General features: G+C 33.5%; 1 protein-coding gene across 5 annotated transcripts in view; it reads right to left on the bottom strand.

The window, feature by feature from the left end:
* The window catches only part of LOC130893827 (teneurin-a), a 572,912-nt gene that overhangs the window by 135,214 nt on the left and 414,281 nt on the right, over positions 1-23,417 (bottom strand). For all 5 annotated transcript variants that reach the window (XM_057800233.1, XM_057800234.1, XM_057800235.1 and 2 more), the window contains 2 exons: positions 21,276-21,634; positions 16,896-17,055 (listed from right to left, as the gene is read on the bottom strand). In XM_057800233.1, the coding sequence (XP_057656216.1) occupies positions 16,896-17,055; positions 21,276-21,634 (519 nt within the window). The remainder of the gene's footprint in view (positions 1-16,895; positions 17,056-21,275; positions 21,635-23,417) is intronic.

Below are 23,417 nucleotides of genomic sequence, written 5' to 3'. Positions count from 1 at the left end.
GAATATTACTTTTCACAAGCACAGCTTCACCGACTGCACTTTAGTATACAGTAAGTAAAGTACACTATCATGAGGTGCTCCTGCCTTAATATCTGTTATATAAGAGTATCCCTCCTTCTGTTCAACTCTAAAATATTTGTCCGACATATAAGAATTAAGTAGTTTTGAATATTGGTGGGCTGGTGACATACTTAACTTGTAATTTAGACCTTGAATACTAGTTTTCTTCCCTTTTAGTGACTTTAAATGTACGTTTATAATTCTACTAAATTGGTCCACGAATGTGTTCTTCTCTCGAAAACCTGAGGAGACGGGATGACGTTCTTTTTATCTATTATATGCTTCAGTCTATTAAGGAACAATTTTTTGTAGAATGAGATAAAAGATAAACAAAGATAAACCGGTAGAATTGAACTTGCTGGGAAAGTTAACGTGTTTCAGGCATAACGCTTTGAAAGGTTGATTAATTTGACTAATTGCTTTATGCTTCAGTTTTCCTCGGTTGTGAGATCAAATTCAGAAGCTTTTTTAGGATTTATGGTTTTCATAATTTCCGTAGAAACTTCTCTTAATGAAATAAATCCTCCTGTTCCGATGTCTGGAAGATTTTTTCTAGAAGGTCCGGGAATGTGTTTTGCATATTATTCTTTCCCCAGCTTCCATCCATATTACCAATTGGTGGGTCATGTAGAATCGTTCTTTTAATCGTTATGTTGCTGTCCTTAGTGATTAAACCGTATCGTTATCAAGTTAATTAACTCAGATATCCAGCAATTGAATCATTTCGAGTTCAAGTTCATTTATTTGAAGTTGTTTTTTCAGCTGTTGCTTTGGTTTGCTGCCATTTTCTTCTAATTATCTTTTACCTGGTTGAAAGATCCATAATTTCGGGGAAATTATTCCCTATTCAATTGTAGAGGTGTTTTTTCGAACTGTTAGCTGATTATTTGTTACAGAACATTTTATTTTATGATATAATCGTTTGCATTGACAATAAATTTCCTACTCACGACTAATTTCAAGTTTAGCCAATTATTTCTGTTATTTACAAGTGCATTTTTTTGTGTTATAAGTACTATCAATGTCTGTTTTCCATTATTTTAATAGGTTTGTTCCATAACTTCCATCTCTATCTCATCCTCCAGTCTTATTTTCCACTTCTTTCCACATACTTTCGTGTAGAGATTTGTCTCTATATACTTTTTAGTATTATCATTTCAACTATTCTCATTGTCTGTAGTTTCCTATTTGTATCTGATCTTCTTTCTGCTGCGTATGTAATAATATGTCTCATAGTCGTTTTATATATGTGTATTCAGGTATTTCCAAGCTCTATCTGTCAGATATCTCAAAATTTGAGCTACTTCCATTGAAGGTTCTTCATTACTTCATTATAAAGGTTTTCATAACTCATCATTTCTGCTCCCAGTTCTTCAAAATGATGCTCTTGTTTGATAATTTTTTAGTCGATTTCCAACTTCCATTATATTGGTCCTTTGGACATCGCTAGGCATTTGAGCTTCTCAGGAGCAACGTATCAATCTCAAATTTCTCGTTAAATTGGAAAAAACTCCGACTGAGTGCTATAAATTGTTGCAAGATACCTATGGAGACAATTCTTCATCTTGTGGGCGTGTTTTCGAATGTTGTAAGCGCTTTAGTGAGTACCGAGAGAGCACTGAAGATGAAAAGCGCCCAGGTCGCCCTGTGACTATTTCAACTCCGGGAACAATGACCAAAACCAACCAAGTTGTGCGTGCAGATAGTTGAATGAAAATCCGGATGATTGCTGAAGATGTAAACGCCGATAAAGAAACGGTTAGAAAAATTTTACACGAGTAATTACAAATGACAAAGTTGGTGCTAAAAAATCTGACTCCTGATCAAAAGCTCTTGCGTCAACAGGTCTGCTCAGATTTTCTTAAGAGGTTAGAAAAAGACCTGTCTAGAAAGGGACCCAATTCGAGTCGATAGAAGTGATAAAGCAAAAAACGGCAGAACTCCTGAAGGCACTCGTCGAAGAAGACTTCCAGCACTGCAACGATCAATGGAAAAAACGTATGAAAAGGTATGGGGCGAGGGGAGGGGAGTAAATTGATGGGGAGCATTCAAATGTAGAATAATTTTCATGATAAAACCCTTTTTAGTAACCAGTCTCGTTATTTCATAGCCAGACCTCGTGGTAGCCTTTGGTTATTATCTTCAGTATCGTCAACATAGCAGACGATGTGGAAGAAAGCATTTCTCATTTCGAATCCCGCTGTTTTGGGCAGAATTTCTTTTATTTCATTCATTATCAAAGGGATTGAGTGAGTCTTCTGTATTTAGATTTATATCTTCTGTTGTTTTGATTCTGATTTTTGTTTTACACTGGGTATTGATATCTTGTATTAGGTTAATTAGTCTATGATTTAGATCCTTTTTTCTCAATATTTCTAAGATTTCTGATCTTAAATAGAGATTTCCTGTTGTCATTACTTCCCTTCGTATTTACATATTTCGTTGGAAGACAAAATACTTGTAAAAACGCAGAAATGAAAAATCCACAGGAAAGAAACACCTGAATGATGATAAGGAGAACTTGCTGACAATGAACAGGCAATAGCCTACTAATATGGTGGTCTGTGTTAGAAAGAAGAAGAAGGAGAAAAAGAAAAAGAAAAAAAGGAAAAAAAGAAGAAAAAGAAGAAGGTACCATCACCCAGTGTAGAAGTATGACCAAGTTTACATTCCAATCCTCTTCTACGTTCACATATTTGAGGATATATTCCTAATTATAAGATAATCAATAAGATCAAGGATATCATTCAGATCTGTTGGCCAATATGTTAACTTTCTAATTGACATTTTTCAAAGATGGATTTTTAATTTGATACTTATCTTTATTATTCAGTTTTTCATAACTTTTATGTTGTTTTAACTTAATTGTATAATTGATTTGTTGATACAAAACTTTTTTCTTGAACTTGATTAATAAATACACTCAAGTTTATTGTTCAAGAAGACTTCTTAATTGAAACCGAAGTATTTTGTTCGGTAGAAAAGCAACAACAAGACGAAGTTGAAAGATTTCTCTGATTGTATTGATACCGACGAGTTTTTCATGAAAAAAGAAAAACTCTATATAGAATGTGCAGGAAGCAAAAGTTTTTTAATTCCAATATCTTTTGAAGTTCACTATCAGAAGGGGCTTGGATAAAACAATAAACGCTCTAGCAAGGCCATAAAAGGAACGTGCGAAAAAAGATAGATTTTTATTAGATTGGAAGAAAAGTTCAAAGGAAGAGGAGAAGATTAGAAAGTCGCTTTATTGAAAAATAAACGTTTAAAAAGTATCTCGGGAAATAAAGTTATTTTAAAAATATATTTTTTGATATTACGGTTTAGTTGTTTCCTGCAGTAGCGTCATATTTCAGATAATTATTAAGCTATCACTTAGAACGAAATTTTGTAAACAAAATGTCAAAAAATAAGAACCATAACTAATAACATAAGGCACCAATAACCAACAATGTCTAAAGCTTTTGTTGTTTATATTATAGACAATTAACAAGAAATGATAGGTTAACAAATGAATTCATTCAACAAAGACAATTGACTTTACAAAGAGTGGAGGAGTCAAGACCAATGAAGAGAGTGTGGGGAGCGAAAGTAGGTCAAACCAAAAAAGGAGATCTAAAGCGAAATGTACAAAGAAAGGAAGAAGCAAAAATAACCGTCCTTACCAAAAAAAGAATACATAACTGTAAACTTTACTACACACCACTCTGTAGTAGTTGGAATTTCGAGGTTATGTGGGATTCTTACCCATTAAAACTCCCCTTTAATCAACAGAGAGTACAACGGAACTACCAGAAGGTATTACTTCATTATACTGCTTGGACTTATCTTGGTCTATCTACTACTACTTTTTGTTATTGGGTAACTATCTTTGTCACCATATCAGATATGGTTTTCCAGGCTTTCATGCTAGCTGTCATTTCAAGGACAACGCTTCCAAGCTCTTGTATGGTTGTTCCGCGATCTTTCTGCATTCTTTGACAGACAAAAAAGGTGTGCTCTCCAGTATCTTCCCCATTATGATAGTAAGGACAAGTTGGTGAGTCTGTAATTTTAACATCCATGCCCTGTGAATAGCTGCGTCAGGTGATATTTGTACATCCGTGTTTTCTATTGAGCCAAACTCAAATATTTGGAATTAATCTTTTTGACCAGCAACCTCTATCTGTCATACTGGCCCATTGTATTTGGTAGCCTTCCAAGGATATCTCTTTCTCCATTGCTTTGGCTTCATTATCTTTACCATACGTGGAAATTATTTCCCTTACGAGTAAGTCTATTGGTATCGAGTCCTACTGATTCCGTTGGCTCCGTTCAAAATGCGCTACAGATTCTGATAGCTAGTGACTTGAGAGTTTTCGTTTTACAGAAGTAGGAACATTGAGATTTGGTATTGAGCGGCTTAAGGCTATCGCAGATGACTCAATGGTACTGGTTTCAATATTATCCTTCAATTATCCTTTGATTGTCATTGGCTCAATGAATAAAAAATGTCATTATTGCGATATACTCAAATGGAAACATAAAACTGTTGGAATGTACTGTTCCAGTGGTGAAGTTCCACTTCCATTACTTGGTGAACCAGAAGAGCCTTCAAAAATTCAATGTTAAGTGTTACAGATGAGTCAAGGAATTAGAAGTGTAACTCTTGCTTTCATTGACATACTTTGGAGTTGATAAAGAAAGAACAATGCCCGGATTTTCACCAACTTTTACTGTACAAGTGTAGATATATCGTGGTCTATGAAAATCAGGTCTAGCTTCCCCCAACCACACGAGATAACAATTAATCTGAATGATGATGATCGCCTATGACTGAGCTTTTTGCAGGTGTTCAAAATATGTCTTTTCATAAAAGATCCCCGGTACTATAATTCTGGTTTAGTTTTGACGCGTGTGTTCTTAACTTCTATAGCCACCTACCTAACTGCCCTACGGTCGACCGTGACTACCGCTTCAGTCTTCTCTTCCGCGACTTCCAGATTCATTTTTTTCATACACTCCGATATTATTTGTATTGCAGTATTTGTCTGGTTCACCAGTAATTCTTCAGATCAGTAAAATTTGTTGGAAAAGTTGAATCAATGCTATTTTTTTTATCAAACATAATGATTATGTCTTAATCCGTGATTCAATTGAAAACCTTTCATTCATTTAATTACCTGTTATACTGAAACCCGATACAACATCAAGAGCCTTCAGCATTAATTACAGACAACTTATCGTTTGGTCCCTTTCATTGGGGTCGGAGATTGTGTATTACAGAGACAGTGTGATTTCGAATCAGATTCGCCGTGTACTTACAGTTCTCTAATCTCACAGACCGCTTCATTCTCCGAATACTACACAAAGTGATGAAAAATGTCCGCTCTATAATTTGTAGAAATCTCTCTCTGTCATCGACAGCTTGAAATATTCAAATCTCTCTAACAATGGATCCTTTATTAAGATCTTCAATCACCACGTCAATTCCTTATATAATGGATAGAGATTTGTTCGTTTATCACTATCACAAATTACAATATTATTTTTTTTTTAAATTTGAGAGGATAATTCGGAATTTAGTTGGTAGTTTCGTATATGTTGGAGTCTATAGACTGCAAATTTTGGGATTCACAAACAAGCAAATTATATCTCATTTATCGATGATATAGGATTCTATTTTTCAAATTTTCCATCAATATTATACTAATATTATAAATGTGGATGTAAGGTTTTCACGCGAAAATTACTTAATCGATTTTCATGAAACTTTGCACATATTCTTGGAGGTATAAGAAGTAACATAGGATACTTTTTATGACAAAAATTTATTTTTCACGTAAAATATCTCAAAATCTAGCTTCTTAAGCGCCAACTAGCAGTCCAGAAACGAAAAAGTATTACCGACGGTCACGTCAATATCCAATCCAATTGACTATAGTTTCAGCTGTTTGGAATTTTTCTATATTTATTTTTATTTTTTTCTGTAATTATATATGAAGTATAAAACTATTTGCATTTCTTAGGTTAGACGTAATTTCGGAGGTTAGATGTTATTCTTTGCTTCAGTCTCACTCGTTGGTTTTAATTCTTACTTTGTTGTCCTTTAAAAATGCAAATGAAAGTTGCAGAATTCTCGGTTCATGCTGAGAAAACAACAGCAAATAGAGCGACAAAGTAGCTGAAACTCCACTTCAGGTACGAGTTCGTTCAGAAAGACAAGCAATGCTACAGGTAGCTGGAAGAGCGATAGAAACTCCAGAACAATCGTGGGCTAGAAGAATTCATAATGCAGAAATGCAGACCACGCGCCGTCGAAATTTCATGCGTAAGGACTGGTCGGTTTTCAATGGTACTGGGTTCCAATATGACCGTTCAGTTGAATATCATAAGCATCCTTTGATTGTCATTGGTTCAATGAATAAAAAATGTCACTATTGAGATGGTCTTAAATGGAAAGATGAAACTGTTGGAATGTGCTGTTCCGATGGTAAAGTTTCACTTCCATTACTTGGTGGACCAGAAGAGCCCTTAAAAATTTTTGGGGATATCCACTCAAAAGTAGTCACTTATTCAATCCTGACTGTGTTGATCTAATTCTAAAAGTAAAGCAAACTGTTCGAGAGAATTGGAAGAAAACAAGTCACTACAATCTGCAGCACATTTCGAACAGTATCAATTGGAGCAGAGCTACTTGCTGACTCAATACGCACAGATTTACTGATAGAGAAAGAAGTTTGATCTATAGCGAAGACAATATGGAAAAGAGAAGATAATATCCACCAAAGTTGATATGCCAGTAAGATAGAAAGAGGTACCTGAACAAAAAGATTAATTCCGAATATTTGGTTCAATAGAAAATATGGACGTACAAATTATTTTCAGACCCATCTCTTCTCACAGGTCATGTGAGTTTCATGGCTTCTTTGATATTATTCACTCACTAGCTTATCTTCACTGTCCTAACATGGAAGACACTGTCGGTAAACAATATTTTTTTGCATGTCAAAGATGACAGAAGAAATGTAAAGCAACCATACAACAAATTGGAAACTTACTGAACTTACTGTCTTGAAAAAACAGGGTTCATGGTACAGAAATAATAAATGGAACCCAAAAAGGTCTAGTAGATATACCAAGATGTTATACCTTCTGGTAATTATGTAATGCTAATTGTTGAGAAAGGTGGATGACAGTCTTGAAATTTCAACAGGTGAGATATGTTCTGAAGGTGTATCACTCCAAAAAAAACAAATATATACCGTGTAATACTTGGACATAGACCTTCTGACAAGCTCATTGTGTCCCAGGTAAATAGGTTTTTATAGTGAAAATACATCCTGTATACTCTCAATTGACCTATATGAATAAGCTGCAGTGTTTGAAGAAACTTTTATCAAGCAATGAACTGAAATCAAAGCATGTTTTCTCAATCACAAAGTTTTTGTTAACGATAATTCAACCGCCATTGTTTGATCGTAATTAACTTTTTCTAGATATAGTAAGTGAAAGCATTGAATTTGTGAAAGCTTCAATAAATACACTTTGTAAGCGTAGTATGAATTATTTTCCTATAAGGAATCTCGTAAATGTATACTATAAATTTGTTTACAGCAAACGTTTTTGACTAGTTAGTATAGCTTGTAATTCAAAAGGGGCATCAATATTTGTTTTATATTGGCAAGTTTTTCTGTTTCAATTAACATATTTTTTTGTATCGCTCACAAAATATATCAATGCCTATATTTCTGTCCTTCAATTAACAAGTTTTCCTATCATTGTAAAACCCGGTCCGTTGAGTTTGGAATTGATTAAAATCGAGATCATATGAAACGTGAATAATGAGGGTAGTTGATGGAACAACCATTTTCACGTTATCATTTAAAACTTCTACCTGTTTTTGAGTGGTCTCTCTAATAATTAACGCGATGATATTGCTCCAGGTTATTTGGATATTATTTTTGCTCCACAAAGATTGATGGACATCATTAATCCAATAAGTCAATCTTTTTTTCAATTATCGAATGTTTGATTCTATGTGATAAATCCTTATTTTCCGCTTTTTAACTGTCAATTATTTCTCTTGTCGTCATGAATACGAGGTTCGATCAAGACATACAGAAATAAACCATTTCAAAATCAGTCTCAATAAGTTGATGAAATGAAGTGATATGGAATATTTTCAACTTTGAAAATAAACTGAAACTAAAATTCTAATAGAAATAATATAGAAAAAACATAAATTAAAAATAAAAGTATATTATCAACATTCCTTTACTGTACGTATATATTAACAATATGTCTTACTTTGTCATCATAAGCATCTATTATTTACATTATTCTTGAATAACAAGTAGGAGAGTATCGTGCACAAATTCTGGATAATTTGAAGACATAAAATGCAAAAACATGACCGCATTTGAAGAAAAAGGTCAACACACATCAGCCACTCCTTTCAAATTGTTTGACCACCAACAATATTCACCAGATCTACTCCCCAGCGACTTTTTCCTATTTCTTCGCGTCAAAGTTCTTCTATTGATTCATGTATTTTTATTAAACAAAGAAAACAATACGAAATTTCGAGTCAATATGTTGATTAAGAGTAAGTTAAAATTTTATTACGAAATTCCATTTAAACAGTCGAACAATTTAACAGAGTGAGTTGAATAAACTGTGATAACGGAGTAGTATTAGTTCCAAGAATAATGTACGAATCTTTCAGAAGGAAAGGAGGATCTAGCAATAATGATCAAAACCTAAAGACATAGTGCAGATCAAGAAAGAAATGAATGAATGATACCGAAAAAAGATATATCATGGAAAATAATGATTTACCACATTTACATACTTCTTTATTAATTTCTCCGAAAAATATACGCAAAGTTTTCATTTGAAATGAGTTCAATATCATACACGTAAAGAGGCGGTATTCACACTATAACAAAACATTAAATATTTTTTTGGTATCTGTTATTTCGGAAGATACTTGACGAAACGCTGAATCTTGACATTTCACTTATAAGAAACACCTTCAACGTCTATTCATGAAGTAGCATGGACAGCGACACCTAAGAATGGAATATAACGTAAGCAACAAGAAATGCCGTCGTTCATGAAGCAAAAAATGAATTGCAGACAAACGAAAGAGAAATATGGCAAAGATTTAGAGCTCCAGAAAATAAAATCTAAATCAGGAAATGATAGACTTCAAAAATCCACTTGATCACCGCAAAAGAAGTACAGAACTCTCTCAAAACCTGTCGGTCATACAAACAAGCGATTTGTCACTTTTTGAAGCAGCAAAAAAGTAAATAGTGGAATGGACTGTAGGCAAAAAGCTAAAAGGATTAAAAAGTCTTCCAAACACTTCATAGTTGTCTCCAAATTTTATCTGTAAATAATTTCGACATTACAGAAGATATAAGGCAATTCCTGGAAACAATATATCAACTTACGGTACATTATATGGAGAAATAAATATATGAGCATAGAAAGTAAGACGCGAATCTACAAGACCTGTATCAGACCCATACTAACCTATGCCGCAGAAACAAGGGCAGACACAACACAAACAAAGAGAAAAATGAGAACAGCAGAGATGAAGATATTACGAACAATAAAGGGTACCACACTCCACGATAGAATACCCAACACAGATACCTTAAGAGAACTGGGAGTACAAGATGTCGTTAGATGGGTAAGAGCAAGACGCCGACAATGGAGAGACAATGTAGAACGAATGGCTCCAGAACGGATTGCCAAATGGGCCAAAACACAAAAACCAGACACAAGACGCCCAATCGGTAGGCCCCCAAAACGCTGATACGATAGCTGGACATCGGCGTCACAAGAGGGCAGATGACAGACCTGACAGGACCTCGTCCTACTACAAGAAGAAGAAGAAGAAGAACATATCAACTAAAGCCACTCATTTACAAGTTCACAAATAAACAAGTACAATATTTAATCCAATCTAAAGAAAAACATATCCAGGATATATACGACATGGTAGTTGCAATAATTTCCTAGAAAGGGGGTCTAATATTTGACGCAACTATAAATGCAGTCCTGAAAACGGTCTGTATTCCTCTAGGTAGTTGAAGTCATACTTATAACAAAGATGGAAAAATCAACTGAGAAAATGGAGTCATATTGGTCGATTAGTATACTATCAACCATATTCAAATTACTCGAGAAATTACTTCTACTTGACAAAACTCATGAATTTTGTAATGGGCATTATATACACCAATACTCAATTCAATAATTTATGAAAAATTGAGCATATCCTGTTGATTGTAACATTTTTTATTGTAACTCCACAGATTGTGATTGTTTTGAATTGTTCTGCATTTGCTTTATGGTCTCTAGGTACTGTTGAAGTTGATTTAGAGACGTTTGTGGATGAAAAAAATAAAAAAAATCATCTCGACTGCTTATGAATATACAAATCATTTACTGAATTCATTTAAATTGTTGTCCTTTTCGCGAATTATATTTCGTGATTTCTACAAACTTAGAAACTTAATTTTCTTCAATGAGTAGACAACAAAATTTTTCTCCGAATTTGAAACCTTGAAATAAGCAACAAAAACCTTTGTCTAAAGATGAGTATGACTCAAAAGGATTAGTTATTATATATAATTTAATCACATATATAAATGAGCACATGGATTTTATTGCACTATTCCTTTTCTTCGAATTTCTTATGGAATTGGTGAATATCTCAATTGAATTAAAGATGTGGAAGGATAGCTCATTACATAAATACATACATGAATGCTTGTATATTCTCACTTTCCGTTTATAAATAATAAAATATTGATCCTTCGTTGGAATTCTCTTTCTCGAAATCTTGGAAATAGACATTTTATTGCTTCGCTTCAAATACAAACACGCCTATAACATTAAGTTATCGGAAATCCTAAATGTTTTCCTTCGAAGGAATATTATCCTGTTATTAATGCTTATGAGTCTTATCAAGAGTTATTTATTGCCAAGGTGAAATTTCACGTTACATTAAATTTTCAAATGCGTGCTTTTGTTTGGAAGCGTCCTAGCGGAAAACCAGGGAGAAAGGGTGAAAATGCCAAAGACACGACAGCGTCTCATTTTGCTTTGTAGAGAAATCATCAAACTGCAGTCGTTTCATACGCACTAACCAACAGTTGAAACTGATTTTAATGTGTGACTTTTGATGTCTTCAAATGAATAAAAATCATATATATTCATTGATTCGTAACCGAGTAGTGGGTGAATATCGAGAAGACTTTAGAGCACGCGGTGTCCCAAATAAACTAACAAGAATGGTGAAATTGTCAGAAAACAGTCCATGAGGAATTTTTCAAGGAGAAAGAGCTTTCAATCTTCCACCGGAAGCATCAAATTTCAGTATATTATTGCTAGCCAGAGCCAAGTTATCATCTTCAGAGATGAAGGTAATCTGTTGAGTTTACAGTCAAGTTATGAGAGTTCGATGAAAGTAGGAGAAAAACCAAATTATGGTTGCTCTTGGTTAATGTTGCCCTTATCTTTCCGTCTGATTTGTCGTGGCTTTCTAAACATCAAGGATGCTATCGAAACAATATTAGCACATTTATGAAGTACAACTTCTTCATGTACACTTCACTTTGGGAATAAGCTGATTCATGAGTATTGAGAGCATTACGAAAAGTTGGACCGGGTGAGTGGTTGAGAGATAGTTGTTCAATTTTACCACGATACCTTCGTGATATCCATATTGATGAATCATAATTGTAGTTATTCACATTTTGCCAATAAAATAGTTGATCATATCGTATATTTGCCATTGGATTGTAGATTATTTGGAGTTATCGTTTTCGCTTTCCATCCCCCCTATAGCTATAGCTAGAATATATTTTGTACAAGACTATACTTATCATTGTACGTTGCAATTAATTTTGGCAGAAGATTTCAATGTCTGGAGGTGGAAAACTCCCAGGAAACTCTTTTCAAGATGAATTTGAACAACAAATTAATAATAACCGAAATGAGAGTACCATAAGACATTGAACAATAATCGATGCAGATCACTAAAACATTTGTATCTGAGTTTTTATTTTGATAATAAAAATAATAAATAAAAATAAAAAATCTATGATTAAATATACTTAAAGCTGGAGTTGACGAAGCTCCAATTGATTTTTGTGGTTCGTTATTTTTGCTCAATGAGTAGAGCAGATGTAGAATAGACTTTTAGCAGCAAGTTGTAATACACCACATCAACATTCGCAAATTGAAGCGATTTGTGATATGGCGCCTCAGTGCAACCAAAAAGATAACCACTTGGTTATAGCTGGAGCTGAAGAAGTTTCATTTCAAATCACATTCGCTATTTTTAAGAAAAATCAACAAGTTTTTCCTTCTCCAGCTAATTCCATTATATGTTTGAGATCGAAGGATATTCCCAACGTTTCTTGTCCTTAACTACCTTATGTTCATTTTCAAATTGTTCAAATTAGTTATGAACACTTTTGAAAGTTACTACATCATCAATACAGACAGAGCTTAACATTTCTTGAGTTTCTTCATAATTTGTGTGTGTTTAGAGAAGATACAGCGGATAGCCTTAGACTTAGGCTATTGATCACAGGCATTTTTTCATATTGTACCCAAAGAGTTCTTTGAAACTATCTATTCCAAATAAACTGAGTGACACTGCAAATATATTTATTCATTCTTTTGGCAAACTCACAATTAATCAGGGAAGCATTTGAACTCGAGATAAATTTTGAACAACATAGAGCACCTGCAGACTTCCTCTTCGATGTGTAGATAGACGGGGATATTCTGGTTATTGAATAATGTGTATTTATAAAAATCGCACAATCCGTTTCCGAGATAATTGAGGCATTCGATCACTGTATTTGATCTTAAATATATAATAAGGGAAGTTCGTTTCATTTCTCGAAGTAAAAACTTTAAAAAAGTATGTTCAATAAACATTTTTTTGCAACTGGAGTTAAATTTTCTGATAAAAAATATAATTACCATTTTTTTTTTCTAAAAGGTTATGAAATATATTCAATTTTGCTATAACTAAAACGTTCGTTTCTCAGAATTGTTTTATCGACATGTAAAAGTAGGGCTTATTTCGAGGGCAGGTTTCTGCCAAAAGAGATTTACTGAAAAGAGCAACTGAGACTCCACTATAGTATATGAAGCACACTGATAAGAAAAGACACTCACTTTTAGAGAAATATATTTCCTAGAAGCCGCAAATAGAATTGAGATAGTTCAAAGTAGACCCTATTTATATAAATAAGAGAGTTAGTAATATATCATCTTATATTGAGGTGGAAATATATTTCAACATCAATTATTTAAATTTAATTATAGAAAAATGGATTTTTTAATAAAGAATTTAATAAGAAGATAGTGCTTATCATTGTTTTATGTGTAAGTAATAAATTATTTCACTCAAAATCTCAAAATATTTCTTCAGTTTTGTGAGATTTGAAATAAATAATTTTGATTAACTCTCAAATTGTACTTTTCTCGTTCAAGCACGTCCAGTTTGTTATTAATTTTTCAATTTGTTTCGTGCTGTTTACCAAATACAAATATATGAAAATAAATATAAGCAAATTACAAAGTTACTTATTTGTTTGACAAAAGAAAAATGGTGTGGAATTATACAAAGGAGTCCAAACAAATTTCCCATAACAGACAAATTTAACAATCGTAAGGTAACAATTTAACTGTAAAATTGAAAGGAAATAAATGGATGTTGAATATCACAATCTTTGTACGTACGGTAGTCATTTTATATGACTATACTGCAAGGATCACAACTGCAAGGATCGTTAATGAAGGTTGGAATAACTGGCAGAGAAGGAAAATATCCAATGATGTTCCATTTTATTCTATATACATAATATTTGAATTTGTAGCAAAAGCTGTCAACATAAGAAGGTTCAATATAATTCTAAAAGTAAATTGTGAAATATTTTTCCCATTTCCACCCAAATAAAAATTACATGAATTTAGTAAAAAAAAAGTATCCTAAGTCCATGACATGTATTAAGTATTCCTTGGACTTTATACTGCTTATTTCAATGAATTGTGGCTTAAGTAATCTTTTTGAATCAAAATATAATATTAGAATCGAAAAAAAAAACATCCATTTGAAGTGTTTCAAGGACGGAAAGGATTCGAGTTCTTTCGAATTCACTTAGAAGCAACGAAGCAAAAGGAATAGAAGGATGTATGTCAAATTTCGTAATTTTGGGATTAATAGTAGAGGTTCTCTGTTCAATAACCGAATATGATTGCAATTGAACTCAAGTTTATGTGAAAAAATACACGTTTCCATAAGATCCACTATTTGAAAACCGTTTCTTTTGATCGGAAAGTGGATCAATGTGCATCACTGGATTCATTCATATATAAACAAAACAAAAGAAAACCGAAGAATTAGGAAGTTAAAATGAAAAAAAGTTCTTCATTTTGAAAGGTAATGATGCTGTAGTTAAAGATATTTTAAGAGTTCAACAGGAAGAACTAGTAAAAGCAATAAACAGTTGTACTCAATAATGTTTTCTACTCTCAACACATTCACTTAAATAACTTTTTCAAGAAAAATTCACTGCAGCAAAAAAAGTGGTACAACTAAAATATAAAAATCAGATTCTTAGATATAATATTTTCACATTGTTAGTAAGCTAAATATACATTCAAATCCTCAATTCATATAATTTGAAAAAACAGTTTGAGTATTACAGTTTCTAGTTGAAAGAAAGTCTTATTAAAATGTATATTTGTGTAGTAGTTCACAACTTGTGATGATTACCACCAATACAAATAACTATTGGAGCCAAAGATGAATATCTACTTCAGTCCCAGTTATTGCTAAGGTCGTTAACCATCAAATATCGACATATTTTGAGTCTCTCTACATCATCAGTGACCATCAATACGACTTTCATAAACATAGATCAACCGGGGATCTCCTAGCCTATGTCACTAGCGTCTAGACTCAAGCTATAGAGAAAGTTGAGGAATCCATAGGCTTTTGGCAGGTTTTGGCATCCGAACCTTCTAGATATATTAGGTATGGTTTGTCTTCTCACTTATCGACAAGCTTAGTAGCTTTCTCATAGTCTGATACATCCAGATAGCTATCGGTGGACAACTAAAAAAGGTTTGAGGTCAACGCTGCAGTTTTTCAGGGATGTATCCTGTCCATTTTCCTGTATTCTCTTTTTCCTGTACATTAACGAAGTAAGCGACAAAACTGCAAACCTAATCTACAGCTTCGCCGACAATAACACACTGGTGTAGTCGTTCAAATCAGCCAACAGAAATAGATCTGACCGAGTTGAATGCAGTCAATACTTTGCTGCCGTTTTTTCAAAGAAGGTTTGCAATGCAGCTCAAGATTTGGTCCTATTTGAACATATAATATCACAATCACCTTAAAGCCGCTTGTTGGGTGAATTAGTTGAGGCACGTCAACAATAACTTCTTCAGCCTCTTTTATACCAAACGGCTATACATCCAGTAATTTTCTGAAAAATTCAGATTCTTCCATCTTTGGACTATTGCTGAGCGATTCAGAGTTGACCGGAAAGTTGGACAGCTTAGAGCATAGAACAAATAAGTTGGATTTTCTGGAACCGTTGGCGATATAGGTTTACCTTCAGTCTCTGAAGACGATAACTTGTTTATAGAAACGCGTGTCAGGCAGAGTTACTATGAGTGTTGGTGTAGTAGTGGTGTAAACAGTGCGTTCAGCATAGAACAAAGGTTGCTGACCTGACTGTTTTAACGATACTACCGAGCTGTTTAGCCTAAAGCAGTATTTGCAAAACCTATTCGACAGGCAGACGGGGCTCATGAACACCGAGTTCGCCTGCAGACACCCAGAACTTCAATTTATCGGGATTTATTTTTTTGGAGAAGTACAAGCTTGAGGAATCAGCTACCAAGGCATTTTTTTCTTTTTAACTCGTATGTTTATCCTTAGTTTATCCTTGCTTAGTGCTCAAAAAAATTATAAACTGAAGTATAAAAATACTATTACGCGTCAGGTTTTGTCAACGTTGTCATATCGTCAAAATTGTCAATGGTTTTATAAATATCTCATAAGTTTTTAATAACGTGCAGATACGCGTTTTTTTTCAAAGATGTGAAATTTTTCATCAAAATCAATGTCATATTCGATTTGAATTCAATGATGACATAGTTTGATACAATAAATTGGTAATTTCTTCACGCATTGAAATGTTGAACTTTTGCAACTGTAATTTTAGATATAAAAAATTACTATAAAAAGTCGCTATTTCCCGATATATTTTATATACAACACATAGGAATTAAGTTGGGAATCAAATCAACTATAGTCGTATATAGTTGGAATTTATACGATGTTTGCAAAATGACTTATAAAAGTACGGGATATAAAAATGTATAAAACATAAATCAGGTTGGGACAAGTTGTTTTGATAACCTCTGTTTTATAGCTTGAAGCTGTTTGAAGTTTTTATTTACCAATAAACCGTTGAAAGAAAGAGCTGGTCGGGTGAGATACGATTACGATATGCACCCTCCGAATTTTAGTTGAACACTCAAAGGTGCTTTGAGAAATTTTAAAAGATATTCACTACAAGTATTAGTTGATTCTATGACAATATTATTTCGTCAAAAAGTCTGTCTTATGAATATTCCTAGAAAAGCTACAAAATTTTCTAGTTTAATTAATGGATAAAAATATAAATTTTGTGCTGAAATTATCAGAACACTGGATTGATAGAGTCATCTTATTGAAAAATATTATTACCTCATGATTATATGATAAATAAAGCAATTGTTCATCAAAAAGTACTCACTTTTAGAACAATCTATTCCTTGGAACCCATCGATGCAGTCACATTTCCCTAAATAGCATGATCCTCGTCCTGAACAATCATTAGGACATGTTGCACTAACACCTTCGGCTTCCGATATTATTAAAGACACGACGTGCGGCTGGAGCTCGTCATTGTACACCTGCAAACAGATAAATTTGCATGAAATTATTCTAAAATAATGAGTCCAATTTGACTGGAAAAGTAGAAATAACAAATAGTCTGATCAAATGTGAATTTATCTTTTCCCAATTTTATACTTCTTATTTCAATTAAAGTCTGTTCGTTTACGGAATCTTTTAAAAGCTTACAACTTGTTTCTGTGGGTCTGCTATATAGCAAACTGAATTATTTGAGTGAAAGCATTAAGTGAAGATCATGAAATACTCCGAATCTTGTCCCATCCAAGTTTGTTAATGAAGATAACATCAAAAAAATTGCGAAATAGTGCTCTAAACTTGTCATATCGACTTCCGAGAGATAGTAAAAGCTCTCAAGATCTCTTATGGATTGACTCAACGTACATTGGTTAATGTTTTTGGTATGAGTAGAGTCGTACCAAAAACCTGAATCTTTTGCGCACAAGCAGCTCAACGCTCTACATTCATGAAATGAGAGATGGGTTTGTGAATATCGAAAATCGAAACATCCACTTCAAAGTCGGTCGAAAAACAAAGTTAATCGTTTTCTTGGATCACCGTGGAGTGGAGCTCACTATGAATTCGTTGCAGAGAGTTAAACGGCGTACTACTTAACCTTTGTAAGGCGTCTACTAGAAGCAATTTGCCGTAAAACAGACGATTTAGGGAGAGAAGATTGTCCATCAGTATAATGCGCCATCACATTATAGCATAATTTTGAAAGGTTTTCTGGTCAAACGCGAAATAAAAATCTTCAATCAACCACCGTATTCGAGAGATTTGTCTCTCTGTAACTTTTATCTCTCTATAGAATTCAAAAATTTTTTAAGAACGTTCCAAAATTCTAGTAGTATTTTGAGCATTATATTGAACGTTCTCATACTTGTATTTACCAAATAAAGCCTTATTTGTAAGGCAACAATAAATATTTGTATGAAATTACGGAGAAACGTTTTTTTGTTCAGTCTATTCCATTTTACGTATTGAAAATCAAAGATGGTTCTTCCAAAATCAGTTTATTCTAATATTTTCAAGTACAATACTAATTTATTCAAATTTTTGGCTACATTAGAGTGAAATTATGATGAATATGGAGTCTGATATTTCTACTGACGACCATGATAGATTTTCTTTTATGTAACAGAATTCCATTACGATTAATCACCTGAAAATATCTTGAGAAATCAAAGATTCCTTTCAATGAAATCAAACAGCATTCAGTAATTGAAACCACCTATCTACCGCATATTAGAAAGTAGTTTCTAGAGGGAAGGTTCTAATTTAATAACGAAACCTTTTTCTGTTTATATCTTAGGGAGGTTCTAATTCAATCAAACCACTTCAACTACGTCTACGTTTTCTGCAAACTTTCGATGTATTTACCGTTACGTTACCTCGGAACTTTTTATTGTGAGAAAGGAAACATCGAAAAGCTATATATATATATACACACAAAACAGCCTTATTTTTGCGTGATTTGATCTGAAATAAAATGGGGAATAAACTAAAATCAGACTGTCTGATGGGACTATAATATTTATATATGAATTCTTCCTACACGAATTGGTATTATTTGTAAAAACATTGCAATCTAATCATTTATTTCAGGTAAAATGGTAAAGTTATCATTATTGGTAAATGCTTGAGTCCTGATTGTTTAGGGTTAAGTTATCGGTCTCCTCAATTCTTGCATCTAATGATTTCCTCAGTAATCGAATGAACAAAAGTACAGGCGACAGCTTTCTAATGAGGTTATTTATAAACAATGGTATGCGACACACTAAAATATTCTTCAGATGGCTATTCAAGAAAGCTAGCCGGATAGTCCATTGATTACTTTCCACTGGTATACGACAAAGCATATCAAGAACAATGCCCATCACGATTAATATCCAACAAGTGCTGCCCTATGTTTAAGAAGACATCTTGGAAGGTGCACACATCGAAATCAAGAAAACAGATATATAAAAGCTTCTCCGCTTAACACAAGAAGTAGTTTTCTGAAATCTGAATCTCAACCCTTGACTTTATAGTGCACAATAAATAAATTTATTAGCGCTTATCTCAATCGGAAGCAAATTCTATAATTTTCATAAAAATATAGGTTAAAACAACGCATGGTTGAAAGCTACATATTGTCGGTTTTGCTGTATGAAGCAGAGACGTAGACTCTAAAGGTCGGGACCATTAAATAACAGGAAAAAAAGAGAAAGTTAAAATGCAACTCTTGACGACCAAAAAATGGCCGTATGACATTAAATCTTGGTTATAAGCAGGATTCAGGGATTGACCTGGCATAAAAAGGGTTGGTGATTGTCTACATCAGGGAGACTGGACAAGACACACGAAAGAAGGAGATCGAAAACGAAAGCTTGTAACGCTCTCAATTCCAATGAGGCAAGTAGGAAATGTATTATTAAATATTTTCAAGAAGTTTTTCAAATATCAATAGCCTATTTCTGAATCTATAATAAAACGTGAGCAGTTAAATTTTATTTTGGAAATTAAACCAAAAAAGTGATAAAAATCTACTTTTTTGCTAAAAAGCTTTTGTCTAAATTGTTTGATAATACTTTTTGGGAATTTCTCAAAACTTCTTGGTTATTTTATAAACAAAATATCGGAATAATTATTATCATCAAGTAAAGTTAATATCAATTTAATTTTAACTAGCAAAAAAAATCGAACAAATCGTCGCCCCAAAATTACAGTGTTCTAAGTAACATTATTGTACTCGTAGATTCGAGAAAAAGCAGTTTTAAAATACAACAACCCACAAAACTGTAGATATAAATCAAAAAATGATTATACTCTAAAGTATTTATTACTTTATCAATGTAAAAAATCTATAAGCTAAAAAATAGTTTACGTACGAGTACATTTAGTGTAAATAAGAAAAATTCGAAAACCCTTGTAAAATATTTTCAAAATCAATTTCACTCTTTACTTTTTAAACGTTTATGTTTTTAAACATAAAGAGGGTTCCTATAAGACAATTAATTGAGTAACAACAGATTACTATGTACTTGTTATTTTTTCTTTTTCTTCATTTGTTGTAGCAGTTGAACAAATAATGGTGTCATAATATTGTCTATCAACAGCTGGCATCCATTTTATCATGCTGCGCAAAGAATCTATTTTATTTTTAGCTAGAGATACCTTTGTATTTTTCAATTTTTGTAGTTCCATTGACTCCTCGGGTCTCTGTGTAATTTCTGTCTTTTTACGCAAGGTATGTCGAACATGGGCAACGATCTAATTTTGTTGGATGAAAGAAGTTTTATATTTTAATGGCATGATCTTTGTTAAATTGGAGCATGCAAACTTTCGAATATAGTACTTAGCTATAATTCCAGAGGCGTGCATACTTCTTGTATGCAAGAATGACCGGGGACAGAAAATTAGAAAATTTCATTGTAACTTTTACCACATTTTTATATGTTTGTATGATTTGAGTAACTGCGTAACTGATAAAACTGTTTCCATTCTACGTTACGCAATTATCACTCCAAACCACTAACTTTGTTATATCAAGATGATCAGTGAAGACTTTATTTAGAATTTTATTAAATGAACTTGCAATGTCATTTCCAGCTCTTCCTTGCAAAGTTTTCCGCCATACTGCGCAGTATAATTTTTCTCGCTATTTAAAAATAGGCTGTCATATTATAAACGTTTAGTTTACTTTTATAAAAAAAGTTTATAATATCGGCTTTTGGACACGCGAGGACGTTCTGTAGATCAAAACACAAATAGCTGTTTCTCCTTCTCTATCGTTTTTTCGTTCATTCCTCATGCTCTATTTTTCGGTTATGTGGAATTCATATTCTTTTCTTTCATCTTCAGAAACTGAACCATCTCTTCCTTTAATTTTAATTTAATTTTCCAATTTCTTCCTCACATCAACACACGAAACGTTTTGACATAACCTTAAAGTTGAACTACCTGAGAGAATATTACATAGTTGTTTTTTATTACATACACCAAAACAATTTTGTTAAAACTCTGTCTTAAGATCTTGAAAGTTGTATGTTTAACATACAACTCTGTTAACCCAATCGTAATGTTTTTGTTGTAATTGTGTGTAATTGTAATTTTGTTATTTTAGAGGTTTGTAAACGTGCTATCATCTATGTGAAAGTAGCAGAAGAAAGCCTATGAAACGTAGTTACATAGAACCATGTAATTTTTGGGCGACGTTAATAAAAATCAATTCACTTACCGATAAAAACCATCTTCCAGTATCTAGATAATGCAGCAAACTAACATTAACCATCATCGGTTCAATTTCCGTTTCCCTTTTCGCAATCACGTGATCCAGTTCGTCCCGTTCGATTCCAATGTCCAAAGTAGGATGAGGTAAATCCGTACTGAACTCGTTTCGATAATGATCATCAGGTAATGGTCCTTCAAAATCAATTTTTATACTGTGAGGTATATAAAAAGGACCTCGAGGTTCGGAATCTGCTAGAATTTTTTTGGTACCTTCATAGGAGCTCGAAATTGAGTCCAATACGTCAGACTTGTGAGTCGTCCTGTAGTCGTAGGTGAGTTTCAAATCTGACGACGAGTCTGAAGAATCTGCAACCAAATATTTTTCGTCAAAAGAGTATATCTAATTAATTGATTGTGTAATGGGAGACACCAATAGCCGACTTAATATATGGAAGAGAAAAGGCAGTTCTCGAAGAACCAGCAGTCCATTTACCATGAAATCTACAGCGAAGACAAGACCCGAAACTTTACGTAAAAGGCCGCATTAGTTTCTGCAACAACCTCCAAAAACCGCACCTGACCTATCAGGTTAAAATCCGAGGAGGGTTTGTGGTTAGTATTTATGGGATTGCTGATCTCAACCGCCGAGCTTTGGGTTTCGTGGAAACTGCCAATGAGAGTTCTGAGTATTCACATCTAGGTGGTGGTCTTGATAGGATCTTCAGTCAACCGATCATACCGAGGGTAAGAAAATTGCTACTAGAGGAGCTGATTTTTCACACTCCAGAAGAAATCATGAAACCTGCCACGCTGAGTATTCACATCTTAGTAGGGTTCGTGTTAGGGCATTCAGTTAACCGATTTTACCGATAGTGAAAAAACTGCCATTGGAGTAGCTGAGTATTGGCACTCCAATAGGAGTCACGAAACTGCTATTGAGGGCGATGATTATTCACATCTCAGTGGAGTTCGTATTAGGACATTCAGCCAACCGATTATACTAACGGTATGGAAACTGCTACTCGATGCTCTGAGTATTAACACTCCAGTAGTTGTGTTAGCTCCTTCAGGCAATCGAGTAGGAAAGCATTTCGAAAAGTTGTTACCGGAATTGATAAAAGTGGTAATTTTCTTTCGCTTTGTCTCACCGTATATTTTTATTCTAGTTTACAATGAAGGAAATTATGTTTAGCAATTGTGAAGATTTCTTACACGACTCCATGCCTCAGAAGCTTCGTAAGTTACACTAGCAGGAAATACCCAGATTACCAATCCAGGAGGACAAGTTAAATCTGTTCAACTAGCTTTAGCGTTTCCGTTATCACTATTCTGACTCCTGGACTATTTTCTTTTCTCCACTGACGCTGCTCGGAGTAAGTGGAGCACACCACGTTAAAAAAATGGCACCCGGGGCAATCTGATACCTGAGCTCTGGCGTCTAACCGTCACGTAGCGACGGAAGAGCGTTACAATCAGTAGGAAAATATTGAAACACAAATTTTTGGTCTTCATCCCCCACGGTTCGTTTTCTATGACCTAATTTAGAGCAAGATATGTTTACATGATGGTAAATTTGCAAAACAGGATATAAATTCGTAGATTATCGTCTTTCGGAAATATTATCCTTGTCACTTCTTTGGCTACATATCATTTATCATCTCTTGACAGCACCCTGATTTGAACAAGTTTACTATTTCAAAATTTATTGTGAATTTCGACTATAATTAGTCGGAAATTGCGAGACAATGTTGCTTTGTTAGCTACACAAGGGTATAATAATCGAGGCAGGATCAAGGTACATTTTCGACAGGGAAAGACGAAGAAAGATCATCTTCCTGTTCTCTCGACAGTCAGCGTTTTTCTCTCCCTACTGTTATTGGAGTAACAGAGTTTTAATCCTAATGAAAAAGGAAATGATTGTATCATTCCCAGTGGATTCGGTTAGAATTTGAAAGCAAATTGTATTTTTTTTTCTTAACAATATCGCTTTAAATTTCCTTCAAAGCATTAGTATCGATAATTCACCCGATTTTATAATGTCTTTTAATCCGTATTAGATGGTAAGTTCGTTTTAATTTGCCATATCAGATCTATAATGATATAAATTTGATGAAATTTCATAAAATTTATTTCTATTTCGTATTAAATA

Source organism: Diorhabda carinulata, chromosome 5 (assembly GCF_026250575.1).
Source record: "Diorhabda carinulata isolate Delta chromosome 5, icDioCari1.1, whole genome shotgun sequence".
NCBI lineage: Eukaryota > Metazoa > Arthropoda > Insecta > Coleoptera > Chrysomelidae > Diorhabda > Diorhabda carinulata.
This window is presented reverse-complemented; position numbering and strand designations above follow the sequence as displayed.